At 43.4% G+C, this 23,224-nt stretch overlaps 1 protein-coding gene and 1 pseudogene across 3 annotated transcripts; one reads left to right on the plus strand and one right to left on the minus strand.

The window, feature by feature from the left end:
• The window catches only part of LOC111968210 (medium-chain acyl-CoA ligase ACSF2, mitochondrial-like), a 35,897-nt pseudogene that overhangs the window by 9,538 nt on the left and 3,135 nt on the right, over positions 1-23,224 (plus strand).
• On the minus strand, positions 261-21,246 carry LOC111967652 (chondroadherin). Of its 3 annotated transcripts, none has more exons than XM_023992857.2 (4): positions 20,210-21,246; positions 9,804-9,967; positions 9,519-9,665; positions 261-1,611 (listed from the first exon to the last, which is right to left on the minus strand). In XM_023992857.2, the coding sequence occupies exons 1-3, from the start codon at positions 20,993-20,995 to the stop codon at positions 9,524-9,526; spliced, it is 1,092 nt and encodes a 363-aa protein (XP_023848625.1). In that variant the 5' UTR covers positions 20,996-21,246; the 3' UTR covers positions 261-1,611; positions 9,519-9,523. The 3 variants fall into 3 exon arrangements, with proteins under 3 accessions (XP_023848625.1, XP_023848626.1, XP_023848627.1); XM_023992858.2 differs by having other exon boundaries at positions 261-1,771; XM_023992859.2 differs by lacking the exons at positions 261-1,611; positions 9,519-9,665; positions 9,804-9,967 and adding an exon at positions 18,969-19,217.

Raw genomic sequence — 23,224 nt, forward strand, 5'->3', positions numbered from 1 at the left:
TGCAGGGTTGTTGGCCAACTCTACTGCATGTGTTTGTTTTAGCCCAGCACTAACACACATGCTTCTACTAATAAGCTACAGATTAATATTTTGATTAGCTGAATCGGGTGTATTAGTGTTACGCTGGGACAAAAGCCTGCAAACCATGTAGCTCCCCAGGAGTAAGGTTGGCTATCCCTATGATATTGTCTCTCTGTTAATGTGTTCATCTGTTTACGCACAGTAGTTGAACATGGAATCAAGACAGACAAGATAACATCTTTATTTCTTCGATGTTTATTGGATGTGAGTTGTTCACCTCCGAAAGTCGAAAAAAAATACATTTATGATGTTCAATATACATAAAAAAAAGAAGAGTCAAATCTTAAGAGTTATGATACTCACAGAGTTTGGTAAGTGTTTGATGCTTATAGACAATCCATTGACTTAGCAGTAAAAAGTATATTTTTTCAATGTCAATCAATTACTTTAAATGAAATGGAACACAGTGTGTCTGGATGTGTCCGCTAACAAATGAAGCATTGCCACAGCAGGGGGGATGGAAAAGGCAAAATATTTAGTATATTACTTATTTAGTCAAAGACATGACACCTCTGCCACCTTTTCTCATATCCATTTTGAACTGTACACTATTTTCCCCTGTGATAACAGATTTAAATGCATTGCAAACCCTTTTAAACTTAATTCATGTAAGAATTAAGTATCATTGTATCTCTAGGGAGATTGTCCTTTGTATGTATTCAGTCTTTAAACGAAAGATACTGCTGGAGAACTGGAGTCCTCTCTTTGTTCATGTCATCTCTGACTGTTCCTTCTCAACTTTGACCTGCCATCGCTCCGTTGTCTCATAAACCCTTTCAGAAAAAGTCCTCAGCCGCCTGCGCTGTGATGTGTCGTTTACCTTTGGTCAGAGTTTGAGAGGGGTCACGCTACGTCGACGTCCGTTTTACGGTCACAGTCCTTTCAGGATGTTTCCTCAGTCTGACAGAGAATTTCTCACAGGAAAAGCGAGACAGCGAGACATGACCAGCCGAGTGACCCATAGTAAATAAAGGGAGACCTGGCCTGGAGCATTCCATTTAGGTTTTTTGGGGGAATTTGGGGGAATTATGCAGGCCATTGCTGTGGCAGTAGGCGGCAGGGTCCTGAAAGGTGAAGGTGTAAAGCTGGCGTCAGGGAGAGCGAGACGAGGAGAGTCAACATGGCTGTTTGTCTGAGTGTTGGTTGTAGGATGCTTGACAAATTCCTCAGCCGTTGAAAAGAGAGTGGGATGAAAGAAAGGTGTGTGTTTGTATTGATAAAGGTTGTGTGTATGTTGTGTGTGTGGGTTGTGTGAATGTTGTCTGTGAACTGAACCACACAATTCTTCCCCTTGTGTACAAGTGTTTTCTTGAGTCTCTGCTTCGTGTAAGCCTTTTGGTTTTCTGTTTGTGATTTTTGTGTGCATGTGTGTGTGTCATGTATCACTCCCTGTGTGTACATGTGAAATTGAGATTTGGCAGATAGTGAGATGGACAGTCTTGAAGTAGCAGTTAGAGTTGCTTTCTTTCTTTCTCTGCACACGTACCAAGCCCGTCACCTGGACAGGCCTTTCCCCCCAGACAGCGTCTCCTGTAGAAAGACATAAACATCAGCAGCCAAGTCAAACAGTCTGCCATCCTACTGGTCAACGCCATGACCGGGACACGCTGTTCTGTTCTGGACAGGACACCAAGGCCAAGATGGAAAAAGAACAGCCAGGGGACAGACTCTGACGAGCAGACAGAGAGTTCTGGGGGAAAGAACAGGGAAAGGGAAAGAAGAACGTCAAGCTAGGCAGGTCCCAAACCATCCCCCGACATTAAGTGCTACTGTCTCAAGCCAAAGTCATGTTGTGTCCTACACACACAAATTCCCACCTTTATATGAATACAAGCTGTGAGGAAAGCATTGAAGCCTGAAAGGGACCAGCAAAAATGTGAAATGTGTATCAATAATCAAAACCCTTTGTCAAGATGTACTTCGGTAAATTCATGACTTTAAACTCTCGCAAGTCTGATACTGAGAAACTCATAACCCGCTGGGCACACCACGTCATTTCAGTATGGCTAATTGGGTAATATTTGGTTGAAACATTGATCAATAAGATTTCAACCTACAGTGCATTCGGAAAGTATTCAGACCCCTTCCCTTTTTCCACATTACAGCCTTATTTTAAAGTGTATTAAATAAAAAAATCAATATACACACATTACCCCATAATGACAAAGCAAAAACAGTCCACCTGCGGTAAATTCAATTGATTGAACATGATTTGGAAAGACACACACCTGTCTATATAAGAGCAAAAACCAAGCCATGAAGTCGAAGGAATTGTCCGTAGAGCTCCGAGACAGGATTGTGTAGAGGCACAGATCTGGGGAAGGGTACCAAAACATTTCCGCAGCATTGAAGGTCCCCAAGAACACAATGGCCTCCATCATTCTTAAATGGAAGAAGTTTGGAACCACCAAGACTCTTCCTAGTGCTGCTCGCCTGGCCAAACTGATCAATTGGGGAGAAGGGTCTTTGTCAGGGAGGTGACCAAGAACCCGATGGTCACTCTGACAGAGCTCCAGAGTTCCTCTTTGGAGATGGGAGAACCTTCCAAAAGGACAACCATCTCTGCAGCACTAAACCAATCAGACCTTTATGGTAGAGTGGCCAGGTGGAAGCCACTCCTCAGTAAAAGGCACACGGCAGCCCGCTTGGAGTTTGCCAGAAGAAACAAGAATCTCTAGTCTGATGAAACCAATATTGAACTCTTTGGCCTGAATGCCAAGGGTCATGTCTGGAGGAAACCTGGCACCATCCCTATGGTGAAGCATGGTGGTGGCAGCATCATTCTGTGGGGATGTTTTTCAACGGCAGGGAATGGGAGACTTTTCAGGATCAAGGGAAAGATGAATGGCGCAAAGTACGGACAGATCCTTGAGGAAAACCTGCTCCAGAGCGCTCAGACTGGGGCAAATGATTACCTTCCAACAGGACAACGACCCTAAGCACACAGCCAAGACAACACAGGAGTGGCTTCGGGACAAGTCTCTAAATGTCCTTGAATGGCCCAGCCAGAGCCCGGACCTGAACCTGATCTAACATCTCTGGAGAGACCTGAAATTAGCTGTGCAGCGACGCTCCCCATCCAACCTGACAGAGCTTGAGAGGATCTGCAGAGAAGAATGGGAGAAACTCCCCAAATACAGGTGTGCCAAGCTTGTAGCATCATACCCAAGAAGACTCGAGGCTGTAATCGCTGCCAAAGGTGCTTCAACAAAGTAGTGAGTAAAGGGTCTGAATACTTATATATACTGTAATATTTCAGTTACATATACATTTGCAAAAATGTCTGAACCTGTTTTTGCTTTGTCATTATGGGATATACACAATATCCCATAATGACAAAGCAAAAACAGGTTCAGACATTTTTGCAAATGTATATGTAACTGAAATATTACAGTATATATCATCAACAGTAGGTTGATGAGGGGAAAAAACAATTTAATCAATTTTAGAACAAGCGGTCTGAATACTTTCCTAATGCCCTGTGCATTCAACTCACTCAATAAGCCAAATGCAAGTTGAATTTCTTAAAGCACAACCAAATACCAAAAGAAAAACAATGTCTGATTTTTGGTTTAGTTGTCAATTCAAATGTCTATCATTGCGCTTTCAACCCATTAAAAGCACAGCAAAGTTCAAATGGTAATACAATGTCAGATATTAGGTTTATTTATACAACAGATTAATTTGTTATCATTGTGAATTTGTTATCAATTTTATAGCAGAACCAAATGACCTGGATTGCAGTTGAGATTACATTAAAAGTGCATATTGCAAGTGATCAATGGCAGTCAAGATTCTGAGCAGATTATTACAGTAATTGTTAAGATCTCCACAGACCTGTGACGACCTACTGTACTCATGCTATCTTGAACATACATGCTTTATATGATTACGTAAGAAGAAATGTATAGTTACAGTAACCTCAAATGTGGCCATGGATGTGTGACTCATTTTAAGGTTCAATTTTACATTTGTTTGTAAGATACTATTTACTGTATTACAAAAGTAATATTGAATTGTGTTTGGTTGACAACACAACCAAATATTAACATTTAAATGTGATGTATCTACTGCTTGGAAAGTTCCATCTAAGCCACTGGCTTAATCCTATTTTTTTACTTTTATTTTTGTTTGCGTTGGAGACGTGAATCCAACACATCATTTGTTACCTTGTTGACAAGTTAATAGGTTATTTATTGTATTTCAAAAGTGATAACGCAACCAAACAACATTTGAAAGAGATTTATCTACTGCTTGGATAGTTCCATCTGTGCCACTGATTTAGTATGGCTTTAATTCCAGTTTGTTGACAAGTTAATAATGGATATGTTGGATTCAAGTCTCCATCTCAAAATAAAATCGAAGAATAGGACTAAATCAAACTTTAAATGCACTTTAAAGTGGCAATATGTACATTTTTGGGCAACGTGACCAAAATCACATAGAAATATGAGTTATAAATCTATCATTCAACTTGAAAGTAAGTCTAAAGCGGTAGATCAGTTCTATATAAGCTATTTCTATGCTTCCCATTCTTAAGTTTTGTTTGTACACCAGCTTCAAACAGCTGAAACAACAATATTTTTGATTATGGAAAATATATTTCACAGCGGTTTAGATGGTACAATAGTTCTCTACACTATACTAGCTTATTTTGTCACACAAACTGAAATTAGGCAAACTATTAGAGATTTAGCAACCAGAGATTGGGGCAGGGATTTCTGCTTAGTGCAACTTTAAATAAAGTTTGATTTGATTTAGTCCTATTCTTTAACTTTGATTTTTTTGGTTGGATGGAGGAGTGAATCCAACATATCAATTATTCATTTGTAGACCAACTGGAATTAAAGCCAGACGAAGTCCAGTGGCACAGATGAAACTTTCCAAACAGAAGATGCATCTCCTGCAAATCTTGATATTTGGTTGCGTTGACAACCAAATAAAATTCAGTATCACTAAATATCATATCATACAATTTTAAATCAGCAAGCGCCTGAAATCGTAAGTCTATTGTATTGTCTTTTTTTGTTGAATTCGGGGTTGAATTTAAACAATAGCTGTTAGGGTTGCAAATTATATATATGCCTAAATAGCATGATTGATGATATACAGTGCCTTCAGGAAGTATTCACACCTCTTGACTTTTCCACATTGTGTTGTCTTAGTGCCTGAATTTAAAATCTATTGAATTGAGATTTTTTTGTCACTGGCCTTAACACAACACCCCCATAATGTCAAAGTGGAATTATGTTTTTCAAAGTATTCAACCCGTTTATTATGGCAAGCCTGAATAAGTTCAGGAGTGAACATTTGCTTTATAAGTTGCATGGACTCTGTGTGCAATAATAGTGTTTAACATGATTGGTGGATGACTACCTCATCTCTGTACCCCACATATACAATTATCTGTGAAGTCCCTCAGTCAAGCAGTGCACAGATTCAACCACCAAGAACAGGGAGGTTTGCCAATGACTCGCAAAGACGGGCACCTATTGGTAGATGGATAAAAATGAAAAAAAGCAGATATTGAATATCCCTTTGAGCATAGTGAAGTTATTAATTACACTTTAGATGGTGTGTCAATACACACAGTTACTACAAAGACACAGGTGTCCTTCCTAGGAAACCACTCAGGGATTTCAACAATGGTGACTTTAAAACAGTTACAGAGTTTAATGGCTGTGATAGGAGAAAACTGAGGATGGCTCAACAACATTGTAGTTACTCTACAATACAAACCTAATTGACAGATTGAAAATAAGTAAGCTTGTACAGAATAAAAACATTCCAAAACATGAATCCTGTTTGCAATAAGTAAAGTACAGTAATATTGCAAAAAATGTGGCAAAACAATATATTTATGTCCTGGATACAAAGTGTTATGTTTGGGGCAAACCCAACACAACACATTACTGAGTACCACTCTCCATATTTTCAAGAATAGTGATGGCTGCATCATGTTATGGGTAATGCTTGTAATTGTTAAGGGTTGGGGAGTTTTACAGATATAAAATAAACAGAATGGAGCTAAGCACAGGCATAATCCTAGAGAAAAACCTGACTCAGTCTGCCTTCCACCAGGCACTGGGAGATTAATTCACCTTTTAGCAGGACAATAACCTAAAGCCTAAGGCCCACTATGGAGTTGCTTACCAAGAAGACAGTGAATGTTCTTGAGTGGCCGAGATACAGTTTTGACTTAAATCTACTTGAATAATCTATTGCAAGACCTGAAAATGCTTGTCTAGCAATGATCAACAACCAATTTGACAGAGCTTGATTTATAATTTTTTTTTAAACATAATGGGCAAATGTTGCACAATCCAGGTGTGGAAAGCTCTTAGAGACTTACCCAGAAAGACTCACAGCTGTAATTGCTGCCAAAGATGCTTCTACAAAGTATTGACTCGGGGGTGTGAATACTTGTATAAATAAGATATTTCTGCATTTCTTATTCAATAAATTAGCAAACATTTTCTACAAACATGTTTTCACTTTGTCATTATGGGGTATTACGTACAGATGGCTGAGAAAAAAATAGATTTAATCCATTTTGAATTCAGGCTGTAACACAACAAAATGTGGAATAAGTCAAGGGGTATGAATACTTTCTCAAGGCACTGAGTGATAAAGTATGGTCACATTTAATTTGCTATCAATAAGGGGTGCTGTTTACACTTTGAAGATTTTTCGTTCCCAGATTAAACTGCCTCGTACTCAATTCTTGCTCGTACAATATGCATATTATTATTACTATTGGATAGAAAACACTCTCTAGTTTCTAAAACCGTTTGAATTATTTCTCTGAGTGAAACAGAACTCATTCTACAGCACACTTCCTGTCAAGAAGTGAGATTTCTGAAATTGAGGTCTCTGTTCCAGGGTCGGTTTATAAATTCCCTTATAAGCTATGGGGCTACATGCACTGCATAYSCTTTCCCCTAGATGTCAGTAAGCGGTGAGACTTTGAATGGAGCGGATAGCACCATCTGGGGGAGTATAAAACCTCTTGGAACGGAAGTACCGACCTTTTCGACGAGGCGCCTGACGCATGAGGGACACCGGCATGGCGTCTTCAAAAGCTTTCGGTTTAGCAGTTCTATATCTCCGGCTCTGATTTAATTTGTTTTTTGTCTTAAAAACATCATAAGGTAGTTAATTTAAACCGACTTATAGCAGTTTATAGCAGTTTATTGCGATTTTCTGGAGTTTCTTTGTCAGCCGTTATCACGAGTTGGGCACCTCTCCGGTACATCGGCGTTAGCAGCTAATTTCTACAGGAGTAGAGGACATCTTTCAACCAAAAGACGATTGTTCTGGACAAAGGACCACTTGCCCAAGATTCTGATGGAAGATCATCCAAAAGTAAGAGCTATTTATGATGTTAATTCGTATATCTGTGGAAAGATGTAAAATTATTAGTCCGCCATTGATTTAGGCATGGTCTCGCTGTAACGCACGCTGAATGTCGAGTAACGTTAATTTTAAAAATCTAACACAGTGGTTGCATTAAGAACTAATGTGTCTTTCATTTGCTGTCTAACCTGTATTTTTTTGTCAAGTTTACGATTAGTTATCGATTAGATTAGGTGCCTCTCCAAGATGGCGCCGGCCAGATTGCCTGAAATGTTGCTACTAATCACATTGTATAACCACGATTTGTGCTGCTAAATATGCACATTTTCGAACAAAACCTATATGCATTGTGTAATATAATGTTACAGGACTGTCATCTGATGAAGTATATCAAGGTTAGTCAAAAATTATATATCTTTTGCTGGATTGTTACGATCGCTAACCTTTGCTACTGGTAAACGGCTTGTGTTTCCGGCTATTGTGGTAAGCTAATATAATGCTAAATTGTGTTTTCGCTGTAAAACACTTAAAAAATCTGAAATATTGGCTGGATTCACAAGATGTTGGTCTTTCATTTGCTGTACGCTGTGTATTTTTCAGAAATGTTTTATGATGAGTATTTCGGTATTTGACGTTGGTCTCTGTAATTATTCTGGCTGCTTCGGCACTATTTCAGATTGCAGCTGCAATGTAGAACTGTGATTTATACCTGAAATATGCACATTTTTCTAAAAAAACATATGCTATACAATAAATATGTTATCAGACTGTCATCTGATGAAGTTGTTTCTTGGTTAGTGGCTATATATATCTTTATTTGGTCGAAATTGTGATAGCTACATGCAGGAAAAAAATTGTGGGAAAAAAAGTTGTGTCTTTTGCTATCGTGGTTAGCTAATAGATTTACATATTGTGTCTTCCCTGTAAAACATTTTAAAAATCAGAAATGATGGCTGGATTCACAAGATGTGTATCTTTCATCTGGTGTCTTGGACTTGTGATTTAATGATATTTAGATGCTAGTATTTACTTGTGACGCTATGCTAGGCTATGCTAGTCAGCTTTTTTACTGTGGGGGGTGCTCCCGGATCCGGGATGGTGTGCAAGTAGAAGTTAAACCTACCCTTTGGAATTACTTTTTATCCCCAATTTCGTGATACGATCTTGTCTCATCGCTGCACGGACTAGGGATAGGCGAAGGTCGAGAGTCATACGTCCTCTGAAACATGACCTGCCAAGCCGCACTGCTTCTTAACACACTGCTCGCTTAACCTGGAAGCCAGCTGCACCAATGTGTCGGCGAAAACACCATCCAACTGACAACCAAGTTCAGCTTGCAGGTACCCGGTCGCCACAAGGAGTCGCTAGAGCACGATGAGCCAAGGAAATCCCCCCCCCCCGGCCAAACCCTCCCCTAACGACACCTTGCCAATTGTGCATCACCCCATGGGGCTTCCGGTCACGGCCGGCTGTAACAGCCTGGGATCAAACCCGAGGCTACAGTGGCACATCAGCACTGCGATGCAGTGCCTTAGACCGCTGCTCCACTCGTGGCTGGTCAAATGAATTTTATTTTTAAGTGGAGATCTCTCAACTATCATTCTCACAATAGCACATTGGTAATAGTCAGTGAAAATATCAGAGCTGGGCTGTGCTTGGTTAAAACCCTGGATGGGAGACCATAGGGTAGCTGTAGATAAATCAATTATCCAGCCCATAGTTTTTTTCTGATAGTGGATATAACGTTGAAGATCTGACATGGTTTTAATGGTACAAATTCAACATATTTTATAGGGTTTTCTATGTTGAAATTTGGTTAACATGATGACAATCCTGTGCTTGAAATTTCACCCTCAAAACAACAGTTTAGGTTGAAGACCTTTTTCAAATCCAATGTATTTTCCACATGAATTCCACTACACAATACGATGACAAATTACATTGAAACAACGTTGATTCAACCAGTTTGTGTCCAGTGGGAAGCTTGCTAGCTTCAGCTCATAAATTCACTTAACTGAGGTTTAACTTGCCTATTTGCGGACTCGTTTTGTAATTTGTCGAGTCATCACCGGTCAGATTACCTCTTTTAATGGCGCGTGCCCTTCTTGGCTCTCTTTGTCTTGACTTTGCAGCTGCTGAAGGCAGAGCTGTCTCTGATCTGCTTTCCTCTCTGTGAGGACGGAGAGACACAGAGCGCATCAGGGCGCTGGCGGCTAGAGTCCATCCACCTAGTGGGGGGAAACAGAGAGAATTAGACACAGGGTCTTGGAAAAGGACGGGACATTTTCCAATTACTGGAGGAAAAGTGTGGTACAATATGGCTACCACGTTTGGCTTGTTAGCCAGGTTAAATATGAGCTCCTTACTTGCGCAGAGGGGCAAGCGTGCAGGTGCAGCTCCAGGGGTTGTTGGAGAGCGTGAGGTTGGTGATAGTGGTGAACTCCAGGCTGTTGGGGAGGGACTTGAGCTTGTTGTTGTCCAGGTGCAGAGACTTGATGGCCGTCACTCCGTTGAATGCAGCGTCAGAGAACTAGAGGCAGAGACACAGACACAGTATAAGAGGCTTTTTAGTTTCATTAAAAGAGATCGACTTTGACAAGATATTCAAAACATAACCAAGAACAGTCTTGTCCTTCAAAAGTAATTAATTGCATGTATAATAGCTTCCCACGGCTCATTTGACATCCCTAAATTCAACTATTGAAATCCCTAAAATCAACCAGTATATCAGGTAAATCTCCCCTTTCATTTAGCAGAAGCTTTTCTCCAAAGCGACTTACAGTAAGTAGTGAGTGCATACATTTTCGTACGGGTCCCCCATGGGAATCGAACCCACAACCCCTGTATTGTAAACGCCATGCTCTACCGACTGAGACACTCTCACAGGGCATTGAGGTCACACCAAGCCTGCTGATAGATGGATGTAGAATTTGTTCTACCTTTGTAGTTAGACCTCATCCATAATATCTGTCAGAGGGCAGACCGAGATGTTTGGTAGAGGGAATCCTTTTCTTTTTTTTTCCTACAGCAGAGTCACTCTGTCATGAAAGCCTCCACTCATAACTGGTTCCTGCAGCGTTGCTTATGTAAACTTGACTGTCTCACCCCTCTCTTCTCCTAAACTTCATATGCGTTTGTGAGGCCGCTAAAAACTTCACAGAGGTGCAAGATGAACTGATGCTCACCATGTCAAGTTTGGCTCTTAGCCTTCTAGCAGGAGGAGAGAGGGAAGGAAGGAGGTCCGGGGGCAGCTGTGAGAGGAGGGTGGGCTTTGCTTTGGGGGGATGAGTTATGTATGTCTATAAGAGATGAAGCTATTGATTGAGGCGTCTTTTTGGAAATTTCCACTGCGGAGGTTCGCGAGCACCGAGGTGGATATTTCTGGTAATTTGAGGCAATGGAAGATGGATGACTTCCAGCATGGCCAGGTTGCTCTCTCTCTCTCTCTCTCTCTCTCTCGCTCTCTCTCTCGCTCGCTCTCTCTCGCTCTCTCTCGCTCTCGCTCTCTCTCGCTCTCTCTCGCATCGCTCTCTCTCGCTCTCTCTCGCTCTCTCTCTCGCTTCGCTCTCGCTTCTCTCGCCTCTCGTTCTCTCTCTCTCGCTTCTCTCTCTCTCACTCCTCGCTCTCTCTCTCGCTCGCTCTCCTCTCGCTCTCTCTCGCTCTCGCTCTCTCTCGCCTCTCTCCGCTCGCTCTCGCTCTCTCGCTCTCTCTCTCGCTCGCTCTCGTTCTCTCGCTCTCGTTCTCTCTCTCTCGCTCTCTCTCTCTCACTCTCTCGCTCTCTGCTCTCTCTCGCTCTCTCTCTCTCGCTCTCTCTCTCTCGCTCTCTCTTCTCTCTCCTCTCGCTCTCTCTCTCACGCTCTCTCTCTCTCTCACACTCTCTCATGCTTTCTCTCTCTCTCACGCTCCCTCTCTCTCTGAGCCACTCCTCTACCAGGAAGGCTTGCAAAGGGCCCAATTGTCCATTCAACTGAGGGGCGATGTACAAGCTAAAAATACTTGTCCTTCATGGGCCACGGAACACCCTGCCTCTATTTACCTCTCTCCTAAACCTTACTGACCTGTTTGTAGGATCCTCGTGCTGAGGGCAAAAAAATGCACAAAGCTGAAAATAACACTTGTGTAAGAATTAGGCTGGGACATGCTTGGATATGGCCAAGCAAAAACAAAACACCTTCAAAATAACCATGTTCCCCGCCACCCCAAAACCTCGACATCTCCCGCTGCTTTTCCCTCACTCTAACTCACAGGTATACAGTCTGCCAGAGAGATGTCTTCATACTGTAGCGTGGATACTGTACACTCAAATATTAGATTCACTCCTAGTGTTGAATAAACTTTGAGTTTGGAATGTATGCAGCAAGGTAGTCCCTCCGTCAGTATATGGAGTTATAACGGGCAGTGTGTTCATTGGGAATTAGGCAGAAAAGCTCTCATCTGAGTCTCTCTCGAGGCCTTCTCATCTCTCCACTCAGGCCTTGATTGGGGTTGGTCAGCCGAGGGAGATAGCGATCATGCAACCTTGTTACATTTTACATTGTTACGCTATGAGTTACTAGGTGAAGGGTTGGCTGTGTTATCTCTAGATAGGAAACCATTTCCAGTGCTACCTGGACTGTGCCTGCTGTTGTTCCATGAACTCTGTAGCCTTGGGGTGTCTGTATGATAGTTCAAACTTCTCTGCCATAGACTGGAGCGATTATAGGGGACATCTATGCATCACTCGATTTGTAAATAGTGACTCCCCAAAGGATGGAAACTAGCCAGATCTTAAAAGCCTCTTCAGACTGCACCATTTAAGTGTCATGAGGCAGTCACCCACCTCAAACACCAACGTGAACCTCAGGAATGATCCATCACTGCGTCAACACCGCCCCCTCACTGTATGGTCAATGATATCTTGGGCTTTCTGTATGTGCCTTGGGGAACCCCTGTCTGACGGTGTGTTTGGGTTTACAGTACATGCTGAAGAGTGTGGTCCATACCAGCGGTTTGTAATGATGCTACTAGGTGATTGTTTGGAATCTCCCAGTTGGGAAGATGTACATGCTGCCCATATCATTCCCATGTATTTCCTTAATGTAAAGAGCAGGGACCTCAGCCCTCCAACATCACTTCTTGTCCTCACAAAGCTAGATTGGACATGAATCCAATCTTCAACACCAACTGTCCACCAACCAACTACATATGGGAATGGAGCTACACAATACTAAAACACCAATGCTCTCTACCACTGTGCAAAACTCCAGACCCACACAATCTCAGATGCAGAGTAAACTTAAACTAAAACTAAAACTAATCAAGAAAAAAATATTTTGTAAACTGATAGGAAATAATTAACCCATTTGAAAAACTAACACTATACTGAAACTATGTTTGCCTCCCCCCAAAAAAGTTAAATAAAAACCATCATGAATTATGTTATGTTTTAGTTTTTTTTCTAGATCTAATGGGGTTTTCAAGCTACTGAATCTAGCGGGTAAATATGGCTAGGAGATGGTGATGTTACAAATAGGCCTAGCTAACATGGAAAAAAATCTGCTAGGTAGCTAACTTGATTGTACTTACATGTACTACAAAAGTTAAAAAGCATTCGATTGGTGTAAACATGGGCGAGAGAGTTCCCTTTCGGCATATTTTTTGCACCAGTCTCGGCGCTATTCCTTTTAAATCTAGGGCTCTATTCAACGCTTCAGCGTTAGAGAATCTGCGATTGAAATTGTAAGGTCATTTCAGATTGAGCTGACATATGCAGCGTTTACCGTGAATGGTGTCTCCGCTAAAGTGGAAACATTGCCTTTAAATTTTAATCACGCTGTAAAGCTGATCTTATGTGATGTGGATTTAACAGAACCCCTAATCTATGACCTGACCCATCACCGTACGTATTACTGCCCCCCCCAGTTGCAAGATGTGACCCCCCCCCTCCAAATAAAAAAATACAAAAAGAAACTATACAACAAAATGTAGCCTCCCAGGCAATGCTTTCTATCCAACACTGCAACTAAATAATATAAAAACTATATAGAAATATTTTTACTAAATGAAAACTAACTGAAACTAAACTGAATTCAAATAAAAATCGAAAAATTAATAGAAATATCACAAAACTATAATAACCTTGACCTTTGAAAGATGCTCTCTTTTCACCACACCATACCCCGAGCAGAGCAATCAGGATCAAAGAACACAATCAACAGTTTTTTTTTTGTGTGTTTTTATTTTCCAACCGGGAGTCATGCTGAGACCAAGTCTCTTTCTCAGATGAGCCCTGCATACACATCAATACACATCAAAAGCATCAATATACACGAAACACATGAATAATACACATCAATATACACATCAATACACTAAAAGCAAAACGCAACCATAGAAAATAAACACGTTGTTCAGTAAAAAGGTCCTCAATCAGCCTTTTGAATTGCCCTAGAGGCACCGATTCATCCAATTTTAGAGAACCTTGGAGAGCAAGGTGCAAAAAAACTAAAAGCAGATCGACCTAACTCAGTGGAGATCAAAGGAATCTCCGGAGTTAGCCATCCCTGAGACCGGGTCTGGAATCTCGTAAGTCTATCAGTTAACAATGAAGTAAGGTATGGCGGAAGTTTATGCAGGAGGCTTTATAAAGAACGAGTGCAATGCATCGATCTACAAAGTTTTAAAGAGGGCCAGCCTACTTTCTGATAAAGAGTATAGTGATGTGTATGGAACCTATTGCCTGTAATAAAGTGTAGTGCGCTATGATAAACTGCGCCCGATGGCTTCAATACAGTAGCAGCTACATTCATATAGACAATATCCCCATAGTTTATAACCAGTATGAATGTTGACTGAATGATTTGTTTTGTGCTATTTAATGAAAGGCATGACCTATTCGTATAAAATAAGCCCATTTTAATTCTTAACTACTGTAACTCGTCAACATGCTTTTTGAAAGATAGATTTTCATCAATCCAGATGCTCAGATATTTATAAGCAGGGACATGATCAATGAGGGCGCCATCCAATGTACATATGCATAAATCCTCAGATACATTTTTATGTGGTTGGGAGAATAACATGTATACTTGGTTTACCTGCATTAAGTACCAATTTCAGTTCAACAAAGGCTTTCTGCAAAGAAATGAAGACAGATTGAAATAAGAGGCTGGTCAACCGTGGATGCAATAGCACACACAACAATGGCATCTGCATATAGGTTTATGTTAATTGTTTTTGCAGATATACCAACATTGTTTATATAGACAGTAAAAAATACAGGACCTAAAATCGATCCCTGTGGGATACCTTTTGTAATATCTAGGAAACCTGACTTGACATCATCAGAAAAAACACAGGGCCAGGACGTGTGTTCCGGGCATGTGCTGACCAACTGGCAGGTGTCTTCACTGACATTTTAAACATGTCCCTGATTGAGTCTGTAATACCAACATGTTTCAAGCAGACCACCATAGTCCCTGTGCCCAAGAACACAAAGACAACCTGCCTAAATGACTACAGACCCGTAGCACTCACATCCGTAGCCATGAAGTGCTTTGAAAGATTGGTAATGGCTCACATCAACACCATTATCCCAGAAACCCTAGACCCACTCCAATTTGCATACCGCCCAAACAGATCCACAGATGATGCAATCTCTATTGCACTCCACACTGCCCTTTCACACCTGGACAAAAGAAACACTTATATGAGAATAATATTAATTGACTACAGCTCAGTGTTCAACGCCATAGTACCCTCAAAGCTCATCAGTAAGCTAAGGATCCTGGGACTAAACACCTCCCTCTGCAACTGGATCCTGGACTTCCTGACGGGCCGCCCCCAGGTGGTGAGGGTAGATAGCAACACATCTGCCACACTGATCCTCAACACTGGCGCTCCACAGGGGTGCGTGCTCAGTCCCCCCCTGTACTCCCTGTTCACCCACGACTGCATGGCCAGGCACGACTCCAACATCATCATGAAGTTTGCAGACGACATAACAGTGGTAGGCCTGATCACTGACAACGACGAGACAGCCTATAGGGAGGAGGTCAGAGACCTGGCCTGGTGGTGCCAGATTAACAACCTATCCCTCAACGTAACCAAGACTAAGGAGATGATTATGATTATACAGGAAAAGGAGGACCGAGCACGCCCCCATTCTCATCAACGGGGCTGTAGTGGAGCAGGTTGAGAGCTTCAAGTTCCTTGGTGTCCACATCAACAACAAACTAGAATGGTCCAAACACACCAAGACAGTCGTGAAGAGGGCACGACAAAGCCTATTCCCCCTCGGGAAACTTAAAAGATTTGGCATGGGTCCTGAGATCCTCAAAAGGTTCTACAGCTGCAACATCGAGAGCATCCTGACTGGTTGCATCACTGCCTGGTACGGCAATTGCTCGGCCTCTGACCACAAGGCACTACAGAGGGTAGTGCGTACTGCCCAGTACATCACTGGGGCTAAGCTGCCTGCCATCCAGGACCTCTACACCAGGCGGTGTCAGAGGAAGGCCCAAAAATTGTGAAAGACCCCAGCCACCCCAGTCATAGACTGTTCTCTCTACTACCGCATGGCAAGCGGTACCGGAGTGTCAAGTCTAGGACAAAAAGGCTTCTCAACAGTTTTTACTCCTGAACAGGTAATCAAATGGCTACCCGGACTATTTGCATTGTGTGCCCCCCCAACCCTCCCCAACCCCTCTTTTTACGCTGCTGCTACTCTCTGTTTATCATATATGCATAGTCACTTTAACTATACATTCATGTACATACTACCTTAATTGGCCCGACCAACCAGTGCCCCAGCACATTGGCTAATCGGGCTATCTGTATTGTGTCCCGCCACCCGCCACCCACCACCCGCCAACCCCTCTTTTAGGCTACTGCTACTCTCTGTTCAACCATATCTACATGTACATACTACCTCAATCAGCCTGACTAACCGGTGTCTGTATGTAGCCTCGCTACTTTTATAGCGTCGCTACTGTATATAGACTGTCTTTTTACTGTTGTTTTATTTCTTTACTTACCTATTGTTCACCTAACACCTTTTTTGCATTATTGGTTAGAGCCTGTAAGTAAGCATTTCACTGTAAGGTCTACTACCGCTGTTGTATCGGCGCACGTGACAAATAACTTTGATTTGATTTGATTAATGATTCAAAAAAGTTTGCTAGACATTTTTGAGATGGGGCAATAATTATTTTGGTCGGAGGGTCACCACCTTTGTGGAGAGGAGCACATGGGCCGCTTTCCAAACCCTCGGGAAGCACCCGTGATAATCGTCAGTTTAAAAATATGTCAGTAGCTAGGTTTCCATCCAATTTGTGACCGATTTTCATGTGAATATTCAAAAATCTGCATAAAACAATATGCACATTTTTCCACCTTAAATTCCCATGTACCGAATGAAAAATGGGGTTCCATCACATTTTTAACTGCCACTGATGGATTTGTCACAAAAACTGTTGCGTTATATAGCAAATGTCACACAGTCTGGTCTTAGCACATGCGCTAAGTCTTAGCACAACAGCTCACAGATACAGTGAATTCAGGGGCGACAGATAGCCTAATGGCTAAAGCGTTGGGCCAGTAACCGAAAGGTTGCTGGATTGAATCCCCGAGCTGACAAGGTAAAAATCTGTCGTTCTGCGCCTGAACAAGGCAGTTAATCCACTGTTCCCCGGTAGGCCATCAACGTAAATAAGAATTTGTTAACTGACTTGCTCGTTAAAAAATATATATACACTGCTCAAAAAAAATAGGGAACACTTAAACAACACAATTTAACTCCAAGTCAATCACACTTCTGTGAAATCAAACTGTCCACTTAGGAAGCAACACTGATTGACATAAATTTCACATGCTGTTGTGCAAATGGAATAGACAACAGGTGGAAATTATAGGCAATTAGCAAGACACCCCCAATAAAGGAGTGGTTCTGCAGGTGGTGACCACAGACCCACTTCTCAGTTCCTATGCTTCCTGGCTGATGTTTTGGTCACTTTTGAATGCTGGCGGTGCTTTCACTCTAGTGGTAGCATGAGACGGAGTCTACAACCCACACAAGTGGCTCAGGTAGTGCAGCTCATCCAGGATGGACATCAATGCGAGCTGTAGCAAGAAGGTTTGCTGTGTCTGTCAGGTAGTGTCCAGAGCATGGAGGCGCTACCAGGAGACAGGCCAGTACATCAGGAGACGTGGAGGAGGCCGTAGGAGGGCAACAACCCAGCAGCAGGACCGCTACCTCCGCCTTTGTGCAAGGAGGAGCAGGAGGAGCACTGCCAGAGCCCTGCAAAATGACCTCCAGCAGGCCACAATATGTGCATGTGTCTGCTCAAACGGTCAGAAACAGACTCCATGAGGGTGGTATGAGGGCCGAGCGTCCACAGTGGGGGTTGTGCTTACAGCCCAACACCGTGCAGGACGTTTGCGCATTTGCCAGAGAACACCAAGATTGGCATATTCGCCACTGGCGCCCTGTGCTCTTCACAAGATGAAAGCAGGTTCACACTGACCACATGTGACAGACGTGACAGTCTGGAGACGCCGTGGAGAACGTTCTGCTGCCTGCAACATCCTCCAGCATGACCGGTTTGGCGGTGGGTTCAGTCTGGTGTGGGGTGGCATTTCTTTGGGGGCGGCCGCACAGCCCTCCATGGGCCGCCAGAGGTAGCCTGACTGCCATTAGGTCCGAGATGAGATCCTCAGACCCTTGTGAGACCATATCCTGGTGCAGTTGGCCCTGGGTTCCTCCTAATGCAAGACAATGCTAGACCTCATGTGGCTGGAGTGTGTCAGCAGTTCCTGCAAGAGGAAGGCATTGATGCTATGGTGGCCTGCCCGTTCCCAGACCTGAATCCAATTGAGCACATCTGGGACATCATGTCTCGCTCCATCCACCAACGCCACGTTACACCACAGACTGTCCAGGAGTTGGCGGATGCTTTAGTCCAGGTCTGGGAGGAGATCCCTCAGGAGACCATCCGCCACCTCATCAGGAGCATGCCCAGGCGTTGTAGGGAGGTCATACAGGCACGTGGAGGCCACACACACTACTGAGCCTCATTTTGACTTGTTTTAAGGACATTACATCAAAGTTGGATCAGCCTGTAGTGTGGTTTTCCACTTTAATTTTGAGTGTGCCTCCACCAACCTCCATGGGTTGATAAATTTGATTTCCATTGATCATTTTTGTGTGATTTTGTTGTCAGCACATTCAACTATGTAAAGTAAAAAGTATTTAATAAGAATATTTCATTCATTCAGATCTAGGATGTGTTATTTTAGTGTTCCCTTTATTTTTTTGAGCAGTGTATATATATAAAAATGTGCGGGTACGCAACCTACATAATGAGATTACTATGGACAAGAGCAATATTATTTGTATCTGTCAAACTGCAGCCAAGCATCGATCATCATGTCACCAGATTTAAGACCCTTGATATTTATTGGAAAGGAGCATCAAGCTTATCACCTTCACCACAACTTCTTTCATCTGTAGCCTAATAAACTGCATTTATTTTTTTATTTTTTACTTAACCTTTATTTAACTTGGCAAGTTGGTTAAGAACAAATTCTTATTTACAATGATGGCCTACACCGGCCAAACCCGGACGACACTGGGCCAATTGTGCGCCGCCCTATGGGACTCCCAATCACAGCCGGTTGTGAAACAGCCTGGATTTGAGCCAGGGTATCTGTAGAGATGACTCTAGCACTGACATGCAGTGCCTTACAGCTATGCCACTTGGGAGCCCCTTTCCCGATTGGTTGGATGGAAACCTGGTTAATGACTCCGCAATCAGGGAAGCAGAAAAAAAACAATTTTAAGCAAGGCATCTACAGTACAGTGGCACATCACAAGTAGAACGTTTTTCAACAACCAGACACAGAGATCCCGCTGGTCTCATCCTGACCACGTGTGGCCTGCTTTCTTCCCATATGGGTGGATAAGTCATCATAAGGATTTTATTACCATACAATGAGACAGATGGGGCGAAAGCACAACAACCAAAGCATAAAAATTGTCTCCGTATCCTGCGCTCTCGTAAACCTGAAAGGTCAGTCAAAATATGATGAATGGCAGAGATCGGCTAAACCACCTCCCATTACCACCTGCCCTTGGCCTACAGTATGTGACCACGGAACTGGGAGAAGAGAAACAACTTTGGACTACTGGAAAATGGGGAGTTGGCCAGTGTCTAGCCAGAATGTACATATACATAAGCAAATGAAATATGGCAAGCCAGAACCAAAACAAACAAACAACAAGCCTCCCTAATCCGCAGGGCTGCTAGAATTTTTAGGACAAGAATACAGTTTTTTATATCTACCGAATGGCTCATGGTGCCTCTAATCGTTGAGACCTGTGTTGCATGAAATTAAACTTGCAATGCTCTCTCATAGTAATAGAATCATATACTGCTTCTACGCCATCCTACTATTGCATTGCGCTACTCTTAAACCAGGGCTGCCCAACCCTCTTCCTGGAGATATACCGTCCTGTGGGTTTTCAATCCAACCCTAATTTAACACACCTGATTCTGCTAATTAGCTGCCTGTCAACAAGACCTTAACTAGCCTGTCAACAAGACCTTAACTATCTGAATCAGATATGCTAAATTAGTGTTGGACTGAAAACCTACAGGACAGTAGATCTCCAGGAAGAGGGTTGGGCAGCCCTGTCTTAAACTCTCAATTGCCAAACTCTCTCCCTTCCCAAATCAATAAGCTCTTTGTGCAGCCATAAAAGTACCCCCCTCCCCTTAAACAATATGAGACTGACCTTTTCCAGCCCCATGCCATCCAAGTGCAGCTTCTCCATGTAGCGTCCGAAGCTCTGGAAGGCGTTGTCGGGGATGCTCCTCAGGGGGTTCTTGGCCAGGCTCAGTTCCTCCACCACTCTCAGCTTGCTCATGGCCAGGCCAGGATAGGTGGACAGCCTGTTCCTGTCCAGGTGCAGGATGGCCAGATTCTCCACGTCGTCCAGAGAGCCCGGCTGCAGCGAGTTCATCTCATTGCCACTCATGTGCAGCCAGCGCAGGTCTTTGGCTCCGGCGAAGGTGCCTGGCTTGATGTCACGCAGCTTGTTGTCGTTGAGCTGCAGGATGAACAGGTTGATCATGGGTGAGAAGATTCCCTTAGGCAGGTCGCTGATGCGGTTGCCATCCAGGTAGAGGTAAGTGAGCTCGGTGAGGTCCTCGAAGGCACCTGGCTTGATGCTGGTGATCTCGTTGTTGGACAGGTAGAGGTAGATTAGCTTCTTGAGTCCCTTGAAGGCCTGGCCACCAATCTCCTTGAGCTGGCAGTGCTGCATGTGCAACGAGATGAGACCCTTGCTGCTGGCGAAGGAGCCGGTGGGCAGGCTGCCCAGGTTGTTCCTTTGCAGGTTGAGCAGACGGGTGGCCTCGGACACCTGCGGGATCTTCTTCAGCCCCACGTTGTCACAGATGACATGCTGCAGGTCCCCATGGCAGTGACACTGAGCCGGGCACTGGCTGGGGGCGCCCCAAACAGCCGGGCCGAGGACCAGCAAGCAAGTCCCCACCAACAGGAAGCTCACACACGGCATACTGACGCCACTACTCTGCTCAGTCTCTCCACCTTGTCTGTCTTCTGTCTTCTTGAGAGCTTCTTCTTACTGCTTGACAGGCACTCTAAGCTAGAAATTCCTCCAGAAAGACTTAGGGAGATAGAAAGAGAGAGGATTCAGAGAGGGAAGGCAAGAGGTGAGATGGTGTGAAATAGGGGGAGAGTGAGAGTGCACGTGACTGAGAGAGGAGGGCAGCGCAAAAAATATTCACTCCGGGCTTTGAGAGGAGGACGGCACGGCAGTCAACAGAACACAGCACTATTTATAACATTTATTTAAGGAAAAAAACTGAGAAGGGCTTGCCAGGGTGTTACGTGGAGACCGCGGGGCTGCAAGGGGAAGTCAAGTGTCTTTGACAGTTTAACCCTGCACATGCAGGAGGACAGGTCAGGATCTTCCACTGACCGTAGTCAATCAATTTGACTAACTTCTGGTTAAACTTTGTAAAAAGCTTTCAGATCTTCTGCATGAGACATTTAAGCAAATAGTTTGTGTGTGTGCATCATTTTCTGTTGCTTGTTATGTTTAGCACGCAAATGATCTCTAGTTAATACTTGGTCATTTTAGTAATATAAGCAGAACAATTGTGTAAACATTGCACTCTCAAGAAGTTATCAAATACAGTGTCTTGGTGGTTCATGCACTTTTGACTGCCACTATACAGTAGCAATGGTCTGTATACCTATACAGGTTACCTGGGTTTTTGTTGGGTAGATAAGGAGCCCTCCACTGGCCGTGGTCATTGAGATATTTCTAAAGTCATTTATTAAATATTTGCCTGAGTGAGTTAGTGAGTGTGCAGTCAGACGGCAGGTAAGAGGTTAAGGTGGCAGTGTTTAGGGTTCCAGATGTCTATTGTTTTTCAGTCTGCGGTCGGAGGAAAAGGAGCCCGTAATCATCCCCAGATGGTTGGCAAGCGGCTGGACTCCTTTTCAATTCACAACAACGGGTGCGTTTATGAATCCGATGGACACTCTCATGATAAGTGAAATCTTGAGTTTACTCAACAAATCTAGCGGTTTATCGGGAACATCTTTCTCCTGGCTGTCCGAGTGAATTTCTCACCGTCCACATCCCCAAACAGCTCCTGCAATGCTTCTTTGTTCAGCAGTCATGACCCTACTCAGCCACTCCATCACTACTGGACTTACACCTGTGAGTTGAAAATTTCACCCTCAGAGGGATGGGCTCATGTGGCAGCAGATCAATCATCTAGCAAGCGCGTCAAAGGCTGTTACCGCTGCTGACTCTCCATTGGTCCAGATGCCAAAGTCTTTGTCGTCACTTCACTCAATTTACAAGTTGACCTAGTTAAAACGTGTCAATTTAAAACCAGTTATCAAGAAAAGGTTATCAGGAGGACTCACTCATGGATGTAAACAGTGACACCTCACTGTGCTCCCATGCCCTGGCCTGCTGACTCAGCTGGGCCCGGTGTGTGAACAGCATAGTTCCAGCGCTGACAGGGAACTCTCCACCAGACAGTGGGCACTGGCATACAGACATACTTTTCCATGCCCCCTCAGTCACCTTACCCGACTACCTCTGCAAATAACATCACTTTTGACAGGGTTGTAGATAGTCATGAATAGCGGTGTGGTGATACTGTATGTTTAATTGAGCTCTAACGGTGTGGTTTCTTTTTTGATTGACAGATTGCCCATGGAACTATGGAGAACAGCCCCGTGACATTCTGTGGCTTCCCATTAGACAACTTGGCGAGAAAGTCACACACTTGGATGCATTACCAATAACTTAGAGGTACGTCTCATCCACCTGAGTCATTTATGTGAATATGTTTGAATGTCTTCAACTTAAATATACTTCTTGGATAATAAAAGTTACAGTTTTATTGTCACGTGCAAGAGTACAGTGAAATGCCTTTCTTCCAAGCTATGTCTATTAAGCATGTCTACACATGTACATGTCTTATGCACAAACATAGAACTGCTGCGCGCATGATTTTATTACCTTGTGGTACCTTGAGAGTCACACCCTGTTGTTCTTACCACTGCTGTTTCTCAGGCTAAGGTAGTTGACCCTGGCTCTGGAGACCTCAAGCCTTCTCAGGGGCTACTGGATGATGCTGGAGTACTGGGAAGACCGTTGCCAAGACAGACGAGTGCATCACCAAAGACCACTGGTTTAAGGCTGGGTGAGTGGACATGTCTGGTCCCAGACCCCTCCCAAACACTAATGTCTCTCCTT

The sequence above is a fragment of the Salvelinus sp. IW2-2015 genome, linkage group LG8 (genome assembly GCF_002910315.2).
Source record: "Salvelinus sp. IW2-2015 linkage group LG8, ASM291031v2, whole genome shotgun sequence".
In the NCBI taxonomy this organism is placed as follows: Eukaryota; Metazoa; Chordata; class Actinopteri; order Salmoniformes; family Salmonidae; genus Salvelinus; species Salvelinus sp. IW2-2015.